Source organism: Chiloscyllium punctatum, chromosome 10 (genome assembly GCF_047496795.1).
Source record: "Chiloscyllium punctatum isolate Juve2018m chromosome 10, sChiPun1.3, whole genome shotgun sequence".
Taxonomy (NCBI): Eukaryota; Metazoa; Chordata; class Chondrichthyes; order Orectolobiformes; family Hemiscylliidae; genus Chiloscyllium; species Chiloscyllium punctatum.
Window position 1 is genome coordinate 114,589,381 of NC_092748.1, and position 18,821 is coordinate 114,608,201.

General features: G+C 46.4%; 1 protein-coding gene across 7 annotated transcripts in view; it reads right to left on the reverse strand.

Moving 5' to 3' along the window:
• Positions 1–7,470: 7,470 nt before the first annotated feature.
• Positions 7,471–18,821, reverse strand: part of dnpep (aspartyl aminopeptidase) — a 95,880-nt gene continuing 84,529 nt past the window's right edge. For all 7 annotated transcript variants that reach the window (XM_072579974.1, XM_072579977.1, XM_072579976.1 and 4 more), the window contains 4 exons: positions 18,547–18,586; positions 15,513–15,614; positions 12,676–12,843; positions 7,471–8,459 (listed from right to left, as the gene is read on the reverse strand). In XM_072579974.1, the coding sequence (XP_072436075.1) occupies positions 8,409–8,459; positions 12,676–12,843; positions 15,513–15,614; positions 18,547–18,586 (361 nt within the window). In that variant the 3' untranslated portion in view covers positions 7,471–8,408. The remainder of the gene's footprint in view (positions 8,460–12,675; positions 12,844–15,512; positions 15,615–18,546; positions 18,587–18,821) is intronic.

An 18,821-nucleotide genomic window follows, 5' to 3' on the forward strand; every position in this document is an offset into this window, starting at 1 on the left:
CTTGGTCGGTTGCTATAAATATTTTTTATTTTCTCTTTGGCACACAGCTATCACATTGCATTTAAAACATTATCGATTCGATCAAAATGAAATAACTAGATTATAAGGTTTGGTAAAAACAAAGGAATTTTATTACCTATCAATCCTGGAAAAAGTCATTCATACACATGAATGCAAGTAATAAGCTTTAAAATATACCCCAGTACATAGAGGAAGATAGATGAATTGCAGTTTAAAGTTCTTTGAGTCCTTGAGTTGTGTGAATGACAGTTTAGCTACTGTCTTGTTTCATCAGCAGTGATGAATTTTGAAGATATCCTTGAGTTTTTTGCTGGATTGTTGGTTCTCCAAGGATTTTCTTCACCAGGTATTGATTTCTGAAATTCATGAAGAGAAAGGCAGGGAGCAAGAGATTGTCTTCCAGTTCATGTTTTCAAACTCATTAATCCTTGCTCGGCAATGCTGTTCCAAATCTGCTGTTGAGAAATAGTTCAGTGCATATTCCGGAGTCTCGTTCTATTGTCTTTCCAAGCCAGCTGATTTATTCCCTTATTTTGCCACAGGAGATTTGAACAGATAGGAATTAAAACCAGCTTGAAATGTTCAGCTGCGTTTATATATCGTGAACATGTGTTTGTAATGACTGGGCATAGAATCCCTACAGTGTGGAAACGAGCCATTTGGCCCAACAAGTTCACACCAACCCTCCAAAGAGTAACCCACCCAGACCCATTCCCCTGCTCTATTACTCTACATCTACCCCTGACTAATGCACCTAACCTACACATCCCTGAATACTACAGGGCAATTTAGCATGGCTAATTCACCTGACCTGCACATCTTTGGATTGTGAGAGGAAACCCACGCAGACACGGGGAGAATGAGCAAACTCCATTCACCCAAGGCTGGAATCAAACTTGGGTCCCAGCGCTGTGAGGCAGGAATCTGGATATATTTCCAAGAAAGGTCTGAAGTTGCATTTAATAAAATCAAATGAGCCTCTCTGGGAACAGCCTCCACCTTACAAAAAATTCTTGAAAGACGTGAATCCATGACGAGATGTAGATCTGAGTTTCAGTCTTTTAATAGAGATGTTAACTTCAAACTTGTTTTCTGATGGTTTCATGAGATTGGCTAAATCTGATTAGGGGAGGACAGCAGCCATTTTAGGCTAACATTTGTTGTCTTCCAAGGTCAGCTTCGTCCAACTATGTCTCAGGCAGGAATAACAGGTGAAGGAAGTTGAGTATTGATTGTCCACATTTACTTGTACCATAACAGTCTATATGTTATGTGAAGTGACTGAAAGGATTGATCAATAGAGCAGGTTTTAAGGTGTGTTAGAAAGGAGAAAAGCATTGATGAGGAAAGGAAATGGTGAGCATGCACAAATCTGCTACTTTCAATTTGAAAAGTTCTGAAATGGACTTTAAATTGAAATTTTATTTCCAGTTAAGAAGTAGGGATGCCTTACGGCAGTTACCCAGGGCCATGGTGAGACCATACCTGGAGCATTATGTGTACTTCTGATCTCCTTCCTGAGAGGGTGGACTTGCTATAGACAGAGACTGGAGTCAAGATTAGCGTGGGGCTGGAAAAGCACAGCGCGTCAGGCAGCATCCGAGGAGCAGGAAAATCAACATTTCAGGCAAAAGCCCTTCATCAGGAATGCAAAAGAGGAAGTGAAGTGGAGGTTCTCTGGGCAGATACCAGGGATGGAGACACAAAACAAACCCTGCAGATGCTGGAATCCAATGTTGACAGGCAGGAGGCTGGGAGAACACAGCACGGCAGGCAGCGTCAGGAGGGAGAGGGACACAGCAAGGCAGGCAGTATCAGGAGGGAGAGGAACACAGCAAGGCAGGCAGTATCAGGAGGGAGAGGGACACAGCAAGGCAGGCAGCATCAGGAGGGAGAGGGGAACACAGCAAGGCAGGCAGCATCAGGAGGGAGAGGAACACAGCAAGGCAGGCAGCATCAGGAGGCTGGGGGAACACAGCTAGGCAGGCAGCATCAGGAGGGAGAGGGACACAGCAAGGCAGGCAGCATCAGGAGGGAGAGGGACACAGCAAGGCAGGCAGCATCAGGGGGGAGAGGAACACAGCAAGGCAGGCAGCATCAGGGGGGAGAGGAACACAGCAAGGCAGGCAGCGTCAGGAGGTGGAGAGGCCAACGTTTCAGGTCTAACCATTCTATGTCTCCTGCCTGTCTACTTCTGATACCAGGGATGGCAGGCTGGTCCTATGAAGACAGGTGTGTTCAACTGTTCTGTGGAAGGGTCACTCAACTCGAAACGTTAACAGATACTGCCAGACATGCCAGTAATTTCTGGATTTTTTTGTTTCTGTTCAACTGGGCCTATATTCACAAGAGCTTAAAAGGATGAGGAAGGGTCTGACTGAAATATATAAAATTCTAACAGGGCTGGACAGACTAGATGTGGGGAGGATGCTTTTCCCCTGACAGGGGAGTCTCGAACCAGGCGACACAGTCTCAGCATACAGGGGATAGAATGGGGATGATGAAAGAATCCTTCACTCAGGATGTAGTCAACCAGTGGAATTCTCCGACACAGAAAGCTGTGGAGGCCAGGTCATGGAGCACATTGAAACAGGGATCAACACATTTTCAGATTTTACAGAGGTATGGGGAGAAAGCGGGAATATAGTGTCCAGAAAAAGGAACAGCCATGACCATAGTGAATGACAGAACAGGCTTGAAGGGCCAAATGGCCTACTCCTGCCCCTAGTTTCTGCGTCCTCTATGTCATTAGATGAGGTCTCTGGGATGGGATGTGGGCTCAAATCCCACAACAGCAGCTGGTGGCAGTTAAATTTAATTAAGGAATCTGGAATTGAAAGCTGCTGTCAGTGTCTGTGACCATGGCAACTGCTGCTTGTTGTAAAAACTTATCAGGTTCGTCAATGCTTTCAGGAAAGGGATCTGCTGTCCCCACCTGGTCTGATTTCCATGTGACTCCAGACTCACAGCAATATGGTTACAGCGGTTTTTGAGAAGATTTGTAGCTCAGGTTGAGGTTTTGGATGTAGGTTTGCTCGCTGAGCTGCAAGGTTCATTTCCAGATGTTTTGTTACCTTACTAGGTAACATCTTCAGTGGGCCTCAGGTTTAGCAATGCTGAAAATTCCTGCTTTCTATTTATATGCTTGGGTTTCTTTGGGTTGATGATGTCGTTTCCTGCGGTGAAGTCACTTCCTGTTCCTTTTCTCAGGGGGTGGTAGATGGGGTCTAACTCGATGTGTTTGTTGATAGAGTTCCAGTTGGAATGCCATGCTTCTAGGAATGAGGGGCTTATGCCCGAAATGTCAATTTTCCTGCTCCTCAGATGCTGCCTGACCTGCTGTACTTTTCCAGCACCGCACTCTCGACTCTGATCTCCAGCATCTGCAGTCCTCACTTGCTCCCCGTCAACCATTTACAAGCCACCTTAATGACCTGGATGTGGGGATAAAGTGCACCATCGTCAAATTTGCAGATGAGACTAAAGTAGGTGGGAAAGTAAGTGGTGATGGAGAAATAAGAAACGTACAAAGAGACATAGATAGATTAGGAGAATGGGCCAAAATGTGGCAGATGAAGCTTATTGTGAAGAAGTGTGAGATTATCCAGTGTGGTCAGAGGAATAGAAAGCCAACTTATTATCTGAATGGAGAGAAGCTTCACATTCGGAATGCATCAGTGCAGTGGGATCTGGGTGTCCTTGCGGATGTATCACTGAAAACTGGTCTGCAGGTACTGCAGGCAATAAGGAAGGCAAATGGAGTTTTGGCATTCATTGCTAAAAGCACAGAATATGAAAGTGCTGCTACAAAGCATTAGTGAGACCACACTTGGAGTTTTGTGTACAATTTTGGTCCCCTTGAGAAGGGATATGATTATATTAGGTTCCCTACAGTATGGAAACAGTCCCTTTGTCCCAACAAGTCCACATCGACCCTCTGAAGAGCAACCCACCCAGACCCATTCCCCTACATTCACCCCTGACTAATACACCTAACACTAGGGCAATTTAGCATAGCCAATTCACCTGACCTGCACATCTTTGGATTGTAGGAAGAAACCGGAGCACCCGGAGGAAACCCACGCAGACACGGGGAGAACGTGCAAACTCCACACAGTCAGTTGCCCGAGGCGGGAATTGAACCTGGGTCGCTGGTGCACTGAGGCAGCTGTGCTAACCACTGAGCCACTGTGCTGCCCCAATGGATGTAGGTGCATTGGAGGCAGCTCAGAACAGGTTCATTCAATCGATTGCAGAGGTGAGGGGTTTGTCTTATGCAGAGAGATCGAGCAGTTTAGGCCAATACTCTCTGGAGTTTAGGAGAGGAAATCTAATTGAGGTCAATAAGATGCTAAAGTGGATTGACAGAGTAGATGTTGAGAGGAAACACTCTTAACGTGGAGCAATGTAGAAAGAGAGGGCACCATTTTAGGATTAAATGGAGCTGAGGAGGAATTACTTCTCTCAAAGAATCGTGAATCTGTGGAACTCACTCCCCCAGAGTGTAGTAGATACTGGGGCATGGAGTAAATTTAAGGAGCATTTTTAATTAGTAACAGGTTGAAGGGTTAAGGAGAGTGGGAGCAGGAGAGTGGAGTTGAGGCTGAGCTGAGGTCAGCCGTGATTGTATTGAATGGCAGAACAGACTTGAAGGGCTGAACGGCCTCCTCCTGCGCCTAGGTCTTTTTTCACTCTGCCTCTTTATTAAGACATTAAATGCAAAGCCTGATGAAGGCTGATGGACAAGTTTTTTTTAAGATTACTTACAGTGTGGAAACAGGCCCTTCGGCCCAACAAGTCCACACTGACCCGCCGAAGCGCAACCCACCCAGACCCATTCCCCTGCATTTACCCCTTCACCTAACACTACGGGCAATTTAGCATGGCCAATTCACCTGGCCTGCACATTTTTGGACTGTGGGAGGAAACCGGAGCACCCGGAGGAAACCCACGCAGACACGGGGAGAACGTGCAAACTCCACACAGTCAGTCACCTGAGGCAGGAATTGAACCCGGGTCTCTGGCGCTGTGAGGCAGCAGTGCTAACCACTGTGCCACTGTGCTGCCCATTATCAGCTATATTTGAATGATTGGCAACAAGCTCCTCTCACTCATTAATGTCGATGATGTCTTCCTTCAAGGAAGGTTTCAAAGACTGTCTTTGGGGTGTTTTCCTTGATCTCCCGTGGAATGCATTTCAGACTGAGAAATCACAAGATGGCAGGAGCTGCCTTTTCAACCACCCGGATACAGTGACCTATCCTGATGCTGCAAGAGTGTTGCCTGAATGCTTCAAGAAGGATGCAGGTGTTTGATAATCCTCCACTGATTCTGGAAGATGCTGTCGAGGCGTTGCTGGTGGGATGTTACAGCTGCCTGTGTGTCACTGATTCACAATCCAGGCCTCACTGCAATATGGCAGGGTGATGGAAATGACTGCCCTGTACACCAGGAATTGTGCGGGCTTGTGGAGATCGTTGTTGTCAAACACCGTGTTGTAGTGTGTAGACGGCTACGCTGGCAGTGTTAGATCTCCTTGTGAATGGCGGCCTTACCAGAGATTATTGCAAAAGGTACAGAGCGTGCTCAACATATTCCAGAGTCTCACTTAGCTGGTGGAATGTTTGACTGGCCAGCTCTGGGTTGATACGAGGTCTGTTTTGACAACATTTAAGTAGACGCTCTCTCTCTCTCTTGTTTTGCAGGATTGTAGAGATTGGGTGTGGCTTGTAGATCAGGAGCAGTGAGAATGTGAGGTGAGCTAAAGCTTGGTCAAAGAGGTAGCACTTGGAGAAGCCTCTTAAAAGGAGTAAAGAGAGGCATCCAGACAGAGAGCTTTGGAAAGGAATTCCAGAGTTTAGGAGCCAGGCACAGCAAGCAATGGTGGAGTGATGGGAATGGAGAAATGTGCAAATGGCCAGGAACACAGGGTGCTGCCTCTTGGACTTGCTCCAATCTCCATTCACTTGGCCACAAGTGGTTACTGCGGGTCCATCCAACGGAGACATGGAGGGACCAGTGTGATTCAGAGTCTGACCTTCATTCGACCTTACCTTATACCTGCTTTGCAACAGCAAAGGCTTCGTATTGTGAATCTATGTAAGTTCTCCTGTCACTGTTCTTGCTGATGTCTCAGCTGAGGTGATTTAATTGTATAGACTACCAATCAAAACTCTTCTGTACTTCTGGTCCAACATTTCTACACTTAGTCTGTGAGGAATAGAGAGTTGAGACAGATGGCCAGCCTGAAAAAATAGTTTTCTTTTACTCCTTTATAGGACATTGATGTCATGGGCCAAACCAGCATTTATTGCCCATCCCTAATTACCCAGAGGGCAGTTAAGAGTCAACCACATCGCTGTGGGTCTGGAGTCACATGTAGGCCAAACCCAGGTAAGGATGGCAGTTTCCTTCCCTAAAAGACATTAGTAAACATAGAACATAACAGCGCAGTACAGGTCCTTTGGCCCTCGATGTTGCGCCAAGCTGTGGAATCAATCTGAAGCCCATGTATCCTACACTATTCCATTATCATCCATATGTCTATCCAATGACCACTTAAATGCCCTTAAAGTTGGCAAGTCCACTACTGTTGCAGGCAGGGCATTCCACACCCTTACTAGTCTGAGTAAAGAAACTACCTCTGACGTCTGTCCTATATCTATCACCCCCCAATTTATAGATATGTCCCCTTGTGCTGGCCATCACCATCCAAGGAAAAAGGCTCTCCCTGCCCACCCTATCTAACCCTTTGGTTATCTTATATGTCTCAATTAAGTCACCTCTCAACCTTCTTCTCTCTACTAATGGGACCAGATGGGTTTTACCAACAATCAACAACAGTCATCAGTTAGACCCTTAATTCCAGATTCTTTATTGAATGCAAATTCCATCATCTGCTGTGATGGGATTCTGGGTCCCCAGAACTTTAGCTAAGTCTCAGGAGAAACAATCCAGCGATAACACCACGGGGCTGTTGCCTTCCCCATAATTTGTCATGTTTGAAGGATACCTTCACCAATATAAAACCTGGGGTGGTAAACCCAGTACTGCATTGAACAGGAGGCAATTCCTTTGTTTTTGAAAAACCCATTCATGGAATGTGGCCAGGCCAGTGTTTCGTGCCCATCTCTAACTGCCTTAGAAAAGTGAGATGCCTTCTTGAACCACTACAGGAGTAAGGGAGATGGTGGTACACTGAACTACTCAACCCAGAGGTGGAAACGTGGGTTTGAGTTACAGGTAGATCAGCCATGATCTTACTGAATGACGGAACAGGTTCAAAGGGCCACACAGAATGACTACTCCTGCTCCTGATTTGTACATTCTTGTGAACTGGAACCTTGCTTTTTTTACAATGATAACTTGCACTTATATAGTGCCTTCATCTCAAGCACTTTCAGGAGCATTTGTATCACAGTGAGAATAAGTAAGATTTTGCATCCAAGATCAACTTTGATTTCTAATGTTTATTCTTTTAAATGTGATCTATTTTAAAGAGACATGCAGGTGATTTCATAGTCAGAAAAAGTGATAAGTTTCCTTCAGTCTGTACCTGGGTGTGTCTCTATATCTGAGAATCTTCCAGAGCAGTGTTGATCATTGTTCCTGGGATTGAAGTCAGAGTGCTGGAGACCATTCAGCCCATCTTGCTTGTATCAGAGATAAGATTTTCAGGTGGAGTTAATTACCAAAGCCCCATGCACTGCAGAAAATCTCTTGTCGACCCGTAACAGAGTGAAGCGTGAATCATCGTTGTACTGGCAAGACACTGACTACCTTCAAACATCCTGCCTTACGTTATCTGGGTATGATGCCAGAGAGGCAGCTGTATTTAGCTGAGAGAGATTAATGTGGTAATGTTAACTGCATTTGTCCATTGAGAGTCCTGAGAGAATTGGGAAAATGCCAGTGTTACATCTGTCTGATGCTGCTCTCTGCTGACATGACTGGGAGTGCTGCAGGTGTGTATGAGAGTCCGAGTCTGTCAACATGTGTGGGAACAAGTTACCTACGATGCTGCATGAGTCTGTCCTGTAGCAGGCCGTGTAGAGACATCACCAGGCTAAGCTTTCTAAATACACAACTGGATAAGGTTGGAACAAGACTCCCAAAACTCCAAGTGCAAAAACGTTTAGGAATAGCAGGAGAGTCACTGAGTCGAACACATCATTTCGTTGCTGTGAAATATCAACTAGCGAGTTATCAATTGTTTTCAAATTTTGGTTGATTAAAGAAAGTTGCATACTTAAAGGTTACTGTCCTTCAGAGGGTTTCATGCGGTGGGGGTGTGCGTTTGACCCACTGTGCTCGAGGTGTCCAGGCCAAAGACCCTGTGTACTGCCAGACAGCCCTCTGACCCTCCTGGAGCAACGAAGCCGCTGAGCTCAGTCAACCGTCATGTTGCTGATCACAGACGGGAAGAGGTCAAAGAAACCCTAGGATTAAACAGAGATGAAATGCACCATGTAGTAAAGGAAGGAGCCCTCCAACTTCCCCCCCCGCCACCCCGCCATCGTAAAGTGCTGAAGGGTTGAATATTGCTGAAGCTTTTCATCACAAACTCATCAGGGACAAACCCAAGAGTGTCCAATTCCAGACAGTTACAACAATTTATGTTGCATGGGAGAAGTGTGTGGATTGGCTATCAGAGGCATTGCCATAGAGAAAGCAATGGGAACTGAAGCCTTGGTAACCACCCCCCCCCCCCCACCACTCCTGGGTAATTCAGGAAAGAAGGGAGACTGAACATATTCTGGGTTTTTTTATATTCATTCACAGGATGAGGGCGTTGCTGGCTAGGTCAGCATTTATTGCCCATCCCTAGTTGTCAAGATAAGAGTCAACCTCATTGTTGTGAGTCTGGAGTCACATGGAGGCCAGACCAGGTAAGGATGGCAGTTTCCTTCCCTCAAGGACATCAGTGGACCAGATGGGGTTTTTCCAACCATTGACCATGGTTTCATGGTCATCAGTAAACTATTAATTTTTAAAATTGAATTCCAACTCCACCACCTGCCACGGTGGGATTCAAACCTGGGTACCCATGTTATTATTTGAGTCTTTGGATTAACGGTTCAGAGATAATACCACGAGGCCATTGCCTCCCCTTGCTGAGAATGGCTACATTACCATATGGGTGTATCCATAATGGTCAGCATGGACTGGTTGGACCATAGGGTCTGTTTCTGTGCTGCATGACTCTGCATTCAACTCTTGCGTAAACTTTTGAGATATTTTGTTCTTCCAGGTCAACCTGCCAATCATTCTTTCTGGCTCAGTATAAATTGACTGGGTTCTGGATTAGTGGTGCTGGAAGAGCACAGCAGTTTAGGCAGCATCCAAGTAGCTTCGAAATCGACATTTCGGGCAAAAAGCCCTTCATCAGGAATAAAGGCAGTGAGCCTGAAGCGTGGAGAGATAAGCTAGAGGAGGGTGGGGGTGGGGAGAAAGTATTGACTGGGACCATTTGAATTTTGACATTCTTGGATTTGTCCTGATGAGTGTAAAGGCAAAAAGGTTCGATGATATGTCTCTCTTTTCAGCAAGATTCAAGTTTTGTACTAACAAACAACCACAATCACGGGTTAGCGTAATGAGAACACTACTGATGAGGTGACAATCTGCTAGGATGTGGAGGTGCTGGTGTTGGGCTGGAGGGGGGGGGCAAACTCAAAAATCACATGACACCAGGGTATAGTCCAACAGGTTTATTTGAAATCAGTGCTCTGAAAGCTTGCGATTTCAACTGTACCTGGTGGACTATGACCTGGTGTCATGTGACTTCTGACAAACTGTTGAGTTACAGTTAACTGTAGTTCAGTCACTCGGGTGAAGCGCGCTCAAGTCGCAATCCAGAGACAGAGGCACTCAATCCAGGTTTCTACTCCCAGTGTAACAATTATGCATTTCTTGAGATACTAAACCTCTATCGGCAAATCCCACGGTACAGCCTTGAGGTCCAGACAAACTTCTCACCACTCCCCTGGTTAATATTCATCTTTCAACCAAAACCACTTAAATAAAGAATTAATCTGCTAATTGTCCCATTTGTGTGTTTGTTTGGGATCTTGCTGTGTGCAAATTCACTACCCTATCTCTTACATTACGACCGTGATTACAGTCTTATTGAAAAAAAAATGACTTCTCTGGTTGCAAAGTGCTGTGGGTCATCCTTGGGTGGTAAAAGGTGCTATATAAATGCACGTCTTTCCTCCCCATGCTGGACTTGCCCCCACCAGGAGAAATCAAAGAATTTTCATGTCCAATTCTGGCCCAAACTCCAAGGATTAGGCAATGGGACACCAAGTGATGAAGGAGCACTGCCACAGACAGTGGCCTCTTGCTGTGCCTTTGCTGCACTGATTTTCAGAGAGTGGGGGTACAGCGTTAGGGCCACGCCCTGGAGCAAACGTTTCCTCAGACCCCCTGAAGTCGGTGGTCCTCCGCTGCTTTTCCAGGAGGTGACCACCATGTGTGGACTCTTGTTTCCAGGGAGCTGTGGTTTGCACTGTTTGGCATTTGATAAATCAGTCAGACGCTTGGCTTTGTCCAATTAACTCAAGATAAACAATCTTAGTGAGACTGAGTGTTACTGCCACCGTCTGGTGGGTATCATGTATGCAGCTTCCACAGAACAACACTGACACACAGCACCATGGACACAACCAGCTCAGAGCTGGGCTGGGTTTAGATTAGATTAGATTCCCCTACAATGTGGAATCAGGCCCAACCAGTCCACACTGACCTCCGAAGAGTAACCCACCCAGACCCATTTCCCTCTGACTAATGCACCTAACACTACGGGCAATTTAGCGTGGTAAATTCACCTGACCTGCACAGCTTTGGACTGTGGGAGGAAACCGGAGCACCCAGAGAAAACCCACGCAGACACGGGGAGAACGTGCAAACTCCACACAGTCAGTCGCCTGAGGCTGGAATCGAACCTGGAACCTTGGTGCTGTGAGGCAGCAGTGCTAACCACTGAGCATTCATGAGGAAAGGAAATTAAACATACTGATTCCCTACAACCCTCCATGAGCATTGCACACACAGAATCATTCCATGATACAAGGAGGCCATTCAGCCCATCATGTCTGCGTTGGCTCTACATCTAAAAATCTAAATCTAATCTTTAAGAAGAACTGCTGTGGGTGTGGCAGCATAAACATCCCCTCCATATGTCAGCTCTGATGAAGAATCATCTAGACTCCATGGATGACCCGTTGTGATTTCCAGCATTACTTGTTCTCTGTATAGAATCATAGAATCCCTACAGTGTGGAAACAGACCCTTCGGCCCAACACTGACCCTCTGAAGAGTAGCCCACTCAGACCCATTCCCCGAACCTATAACTCTACATTTTTGCCCTTAACTAATGCACCTCACCTACACATCCCTGAACTCTACAGGCAATTTCCCATGGCCAATCCACCCCAACCTGCACATCTTTGGACTGTGGGAACTAACCGGAGCACCCGGAGGGACCCCACGCAGACACGGGGAGAATGTGCAAACTCCACACAGACAGTCGCCTGAGGCTACCTTTCCCTTGCTCTCGTTCTATAAACACTTCTCAAAACCTGCATCGTTTACGATGTTTTTGGTCACCGGGTTCTACCTGGTTTGGTATCACATGTTCTCTGTTGTGTAGACCCACAGGGATATTTCAGCACATTTAAGATGCTATGCAAATGCAAGCTGTCACGATGTCAAAATGGAATTAAACTGGGGGAGTGGGGGAGGGGCAGGGGTATTGGAACCCTCACCATCAATGTCATCAGGAACATAGCGCATCTTAACTGCAGTTAGTTGCCTCAATTTCACAGAAACCTGGGTCTAAATTCTATGACGTGTCCCCCTGTTTGGGGATTCTCTCTTGGACAAGGGTCTGTGTTTATCACCGTATCTGCCAACCACTGTGTCAGCCAACGAGATGGAGGGAAGGTTAGGCTCTCTGCAAAATGAGTCTACTTCCATGGAGGGCAGCACAGTGGCTCAGTGGTTAGCACTGCTGTCTCACTGCGCCAGGGACCCAGGTTTGATTCCTGCCTTGGGCACTGTCTGTGCGGAGTTTGCACATTCTCCCCGTGTCTGAGTGGACTTCCTCTGGATTCTCCGGTTTCCTCCCACAGTCCAAAGATGAGCAGGTTAGGTGAATTGGCCACGCTAAACTGCCCATCGTGATCAGGGATGTGTAGGTTAGGCACATTAGTCAGGGATAAACGTAGAGTAATGTAGGGAAATGGGTTTGGGTGGGTTACTCTTCAGAGGGTTGGTGTGGACTAGTTGGGCCAAATGCCCTGTTTCCATACTGTAGGGAATCTATGAAAAAGAGCCCCTCCAAACTACAGCAAGCCCAGTCTGCAGGTTTAAACTGGAGGCCACAACAGCAGCGAAAGCCCACTGATAAAATCTGGTGTTATCTCTGACAAAATGTAGCAAGTACAGAACCTTGACAGCATACAGAATGTGTAAGTAAAGCCAAGCCATTCACTGCCGCGCAGTTACAAGGTGACACTGACACAGTGAGGACAAAGTAACCAAACAGGTTAACCAAACTGGCTGTGACTATAAACAGCACTATTTGTATATCACTGACACTTCGAGTATTTAACCTCCTCAGTGCTCACCAGGGAGCAGGGTGGCACTTACCTTGAATAATGTGATGGTTTGCAATACACTCGATGTACAACACATCTCTCGGATAGAGTGCATGGCCAACTGTGGGGAACCCATGTCCAATACCTTCAGCCCAAGGCCAGAGGCGAGGATTGGTCCGATGGTAGTACCACAGGGACTGTCATTCCTCACCATGACATCCTGAAAGGAATTTGATTTGGAAGTTGTTTAAACGTCATTGAGATTAAGGTCGAGTGATCTGTGCAGAAGCGAGGATTACTGAAACGCAGTGGTGATTTAATAGAATCGTTCAGGGTTAGAAGGGGTCAGTAGCTATAAAACAAAGACATATTTATTCATCCAGGAGATGTAATTGTCATTGGACAGGTCACAGTATTTCACCTCAAATTACCCTCGAGAAAGTGGAATAGACGAGTCGACGTTTCGGGCATAAGCTCTTCATCAGGAATGTCCTGACGAAGGGCTTATACCCGAAACATCGACTCTCCTGCCTCTAGGATGCCGCCTGACCGGCTGTGCTTTTCCAGTGCCACACTTTTGGACTCTGACTTTCCAACATCTGCAGTCCTCACCTTCTCCCAAGGTAGTGGTGAGCCACTTTCTTGAACTGCTGCCGTCCGTGTTGGTGATGGTGAGGAATAGTTATGCCCATAGCATAGTTACCAAGGATTTTGACCGAGCGACTGTATAAGAACAGCATTATTGTTTCAAATAAGGACGGTACCCAGTTTGGATGGGATTTTTCAGATGACGGTGTGCCCCTGTCCTTGCTACCTCATACATTTAGATGATAGAGGCCTGAGATTTGGAAGGTAGTGTTGAAGGAGCCATAGGAAGTTATGTAGTGCTTGTTTTAGATGTGACACACTATTACACTGTGTGTTACTGTCGGAGGGTTAAATGCTTGAAGTATTGTAGGTGGTACTGATGAAGTAGGTACCTGGATGGTGTCAAGCTTTCTGAATGTTGTTATCATTTAGGTAAGTTGAAAGTATTTCAGCACATGTCTGACTTGAGTCGTTACGGTTCCAACTGATGGCAGTACTGGACATGTCAGAGCACAGACTGAAACCTTGCTTGATAAGATTTTTTTTTGCAATTTATTTACCATGGCTGTCCATCACTCAACATACTGTCACAAGTCAAAAAGTGTGGTGCTGGAAAAGCACAGCAGGTCAGGCAGCATCCGAGGAGCAGGAGAATCAATGTTTCGGGCATAAGCCCTTCATCAGGAATGTGTGATGAAGGGCTTATGCCCGAGTTGTCGACTCTCCTGCTCCTCGGATGCTGCCTGACCTGCTGTGCTTTTCCAGCACCACACTTTTTGACTCTGATCTCCAGCATCTGCAGTCTACACTTTCCCCTATACTATCACAAGGGCTGCTAATGTACTTTTAATAAAATGGTGTAAGTTTATTATATAAAAGAAACAAAAACATAAGTCAAATTGGAAAGATCTTATCAAAAGTTGCAACCAGATAGATCCCTTTTACAAGCAACAGCCTTTACAGATAATCAACCCCAGTGAAGTATAACTCCTGTCTTTGCTCTAATTTCTTATGCAACTGGTGAGGTTGCAAATGTTTCCTTTCTTTGACATTTGACACATTCACCGGATGTGGCGGCCCACTTGATGGGCAGACTAGCCTACTTCTAATCCTATATTTTATGTGATTATCTCCATCTCACTCTGTAATACATGATAGCCCTCAGGTTAAAATAAAACAATCTTTTTTCAGTTACTTTATGGCTGCTAGAGGACACATCTGCTGATCAGTATCTTTTCTTCTGAACTGAACCTGTCTCTGGCCTCTCTTTCTCTGGTTTGTTAAAGTGCAACTTCAGAAACACTTCAGTGATGATCTCACCAGGTAGCTTGTTTCTTTAGATTAAATTAGATTACTTACAGTGTGGAAACAAGCCCTTCGGCCCAACAAGTCCACACTGACTCGCCGAAGCGCAACCCACCCAGACCCATTCCCCTACAGTTTACCCCTTCACCTAACACTGCGGGCAATTTAGCATGGCCAATTCACCTGGCATGCACATTTTTGGGCTGTGGGAGGAAACCGGAGCACCCGGAGGAATCCCTCGCAGACACGGGGTGAATGTGCAAACTCCACATAGTCAGTCGCCTGAGGCGGGAATTGAACCCAGGTCTCTGGCGCTGTGAGGCAACAGTGCTAACCACTGTGCCACCGTGCTCTTCATGTAACTCAGATTTCTTAGAAATGACTCACAGCAAAAAAAAAGAGCTTTTGAGCCTTCAAAAGGAAAAAAAAATGTCAACCTGATAGAACTGCTGGCCATTTTAGTTTGGTCAGCATGGACTGGTTGGACCCCCGAAGGGTCTGTTTCGGTGCTGTATGACTGAAAGGGCCCTAACCTCTGGAATTCCCTCCTTACAGCTCACCAGCTCTCTCTTCACCTTTAAGGTCCTCTTTCATGATCCTCTACCCTGAGGCAAAGACACCCCCCCCCCCCCCCCCCCCAACAACCCCGAAGAAAAAATTACAAAAGGCATCACAACATGGATTTAGAAGGCAAGCTACTCAAGACAGAATGCCTCGCCTCTGAACTGATTCTGTAGTTAAAGTATTGATGTGGTCAATTCCATGAAGTTTTTCGTTGATGGTCATGCTCAGGATGTTGATTGGTTCCACTTCCCTCAGTCAAAAAAAACACCCGCTGTTTTCAATATGAACAGTTTAATCAGTTCCCATCTCCCTCCAGCATCCCTAGTTTTATGGGGAATGAATTTCAAATTTCCACAACATCTTTCACTGTCTGTCAGACCTCAGGCAGGAAATTGGAGGGTAGGTGCGGGAAGAGTTAGGGAGCAGTCTTACCTGGAGTGGGACATCCACACGGTTAGCAATCTCTCGCATAATGGCGGCAGTGACAGCATTTGAGGCGTATCGTTGGTTACTGTTAAATTTAAGCACTGGCCCCTGGGATGGCGATAAAAAGGGGCATCGTTAGTGCATCTCATGAAAGCAGCAAAATGCGAGGGCTGACCAGTCCATTGGCGCCAGCACAGAGCACAACCTGCCACATTCCCGTTTTATAAATCTCTCGAGCCGCACAAGAGTCCATGGCCTGGTCTCATCAGCATCCTCAATCTTTATTCATTTCATTACTGACAACCATTCATTCAAGGGGGCTGGGCCTTACTGAGGTTTATAAAATCATGAGGGGCACGGATAAAATGAATGAGAAGGCTCTTTTCCCTCGGGTGGAGGAGTTCAAAACGAGGAGGCATATTTTTAAGGTGAGGGGTGAAAGATTTAAAAATGACCTAAGAGGCAACTTTTTCATGCAGAGAGTGGTTCGTATGTGGAATGAACTGCCAGAGGAAGTGTTCGATGTGGGTAGTTTCATTAAAAGTCATTTCAATAAATTTACGAATAGGAAAGGTTTGGGCCAAGTGCTGGCCATTTTAGTTTGGTCAGCATGGACTGGTTGGACCCCCGAAGGGTCTGTTTCGGTGCTGTATGACTGAAAGGGCCCTAACCTCTGGAATTCCCTCCTTACAGCTCACCAGCTCTCTCTTCACCTTTAAGGTCCTCTTTCAAACCTCTCACTTTTCGAAAACTTTTGTTTATCTTCCCCCAGTATCTCTGGATGTGGCCAAGTCATATTTTATTGATATTGATAAAACCATGCGACTAGGACTAGGGACCATAGCCTTATGTGGCTGGCCCTTTATTTGGAGACGGAGCTGAGCAGGTACTTCCTCACTTAGACTGGGTGGTAATTCAGGGAAATTCTCTGCACCAGAGAGCAGTCACTGAACAAGCCAAATACGGAAAACGAGAGATTGATAGATACTAATAACATCAAGGGAAATGGGGCCAGCACAGATTAACATTCAGCATAATTGCACAGAATGGTGGAGCAGACTCAAAGGGCTGAACAGCCTCTTGTTGTTTCTAACATCCCAAACATCGCTGTGATGCATCTTTTGGAATTACTACACTATAGATACCACATAAAAACATTCAACAGGCCAATTTCAGCAAGCACTGAACATGGGTTAGTGCTTAATGGAATGGAATTCTGTACGTGTCTTTGTGTAGTTTGTGGGGGGCATGGTGTGGGCATGGTGTTGGGAGGGCTTAGTGTGGGGTGGGGCTGTGGTGTGTAGGTGTAGGCGTGACATGGGATGGCTTGACGGGGGTAGCTATAGTGTGTGGGTAGAGGCGTGGTGCAGTGGGGGATAATGTGGGGGGGTTGTGGTGTGTGGGTGGAGGTGTGGTGCAGAGGGGGATGGTGTGGGGGTGTTGTGGTGTGTGGGTGGAGGCATGGCATGGGGGGGCTTGATGTGGGAGATGATTGTAGTCTGTAGGTGGAGGGGGTGTGGTGTGGGGGGGTTGTACTGTGTGGGTGAAGGTATGGGGTGGGGGGGGTTGTAGTGTGGGGAGGGGCGCGTGGTGGGGGGTATGATATGGAGAGGTCGTGGTGTGGGGGGGGGGGGTGCGTGGTGTGGGAGTGGAGACATGGCATGGGGCGACTTGGTATTTGGGACCTTGCTGGGGAGGGTGGTGGTGTGTGGCTGCAGGTGTGGCATGGCCGTCAGTGGGGCATGGTGTGGGTCGTGTGGTGTGGGTAGGGTGTGGTGCAGGCGGGGCATGTGGGTGTGCGCCCTATGAACTTTCAGTCCAGCTCTAAAGTTCAACATAATAAATATGGAATTTTAATCATCTTAGTGTCAATGCAGGTATTTAAAAGTACAATCTCTTCACCCAGCTTGTAGTGTGAGAAATAGGACTCAGGTCTATTTTGTCTGATCAATGTTAAAGATCCCATGACACCACTCAGTGAAGTATGTTTTCCCAAGGTGTCTTATCCAATACTGCTTCTGTCACGGTGGTGTAGCAGTTATTGGACAAATAATCCAGAGAACATGAGTACAAATCCCACAACAGCATGGGCGAGTTGGACCAAAGTGCCTGTTTCTGTGCTGTACATCTCTATGACAGCTGCTGGTTCATTTCTTTCAGCTTTTAAAACATCTGCAAAAACAAGGAGAGAAGTCCAAGCCCCACGGACATTGCGTCTGGTTCCAGGAGCTCTGAGTAGGACATTGGGGTGATCACTGTTTGGGTAATCTAGAAGCGTGAGAGTGCCACCTTAAATCCCCTGACTGTATTTCAGGCTCTGAATCCAACCGCAAAAGGCCACTGAGCAAACACCAAACTGGTGCCACTCAGACTGACCGTGGAGTTGCCAAATTGTAGTCAGAGATTCACAGCCAATGCTCGACGAGAGGCTGTACAGAGGACGATGTAATTGTTCCTGGAGCTGTGTTTCAACTCCACAAACATCAAGGCAACAAACTAGCAGCAGCTCTGGAGGTGTCGGGGGTAACTGAAGGAGTCATAAGAAAATTACAGGGTGAAATACAGCAGGCATTGTATGAAAGGATGGTAGGAGTATCCGTAAACAATGACCTACAAAAGGAAATTGGTTAGATACTTGAAAAGGAAAAAAAATTGCAGGGTTACACGCAGTTGATCAAGGGAGCAGGACTTATTGGACAGTTCTTTCAAAGAGCTAGTGCAGGTATGATGGGCAGAGTGGCCTCTTACTTTGTTGCATCCCTATCCCGCTGCATTGCTAAAGGAATAAATCTTGGTCAGGGCAAGAGAGGGCCCTCACCTCTATTTAAAAGTGCCATGAGATCTTTAACATTGGCTACAACAGCTGGGAAAGCAGGGAATGGAGGGCATCAGGTTTGACAGAAATAGAGAACTCAGTGGAAGACAAGCGAAGCAATGCACTTGATTTGTAAAAACAAAAGATACAACTTGACCCGCTAATTTGACAGGACGATGCAGTGGCTCACTCTTACAGGGTTTGACCCGGGTCGGTAAAGCTCACCTTGTGAAGGGCTGGCCTGTGATTTTCCTCATGCTTGTCTCTGAAAGTATTCAAAATACAAGGTCAATTTCACTCAATCTGGGACTTCCTACAGTGTGGAAACAGGCTCTTGGGTCCAGACCTATTCTCCGAAGGTAAAAACAACTCTACTCCAGAACCTATTCTTCGAAGAGATCCATTCCCCTACCCTAACGACTGAGCCACCATGCCATCCAAAGCTGGAGGTTTTCAACCTGTTTCTGAGGACCAACGCCATTTACCCCTGACTAATGCAC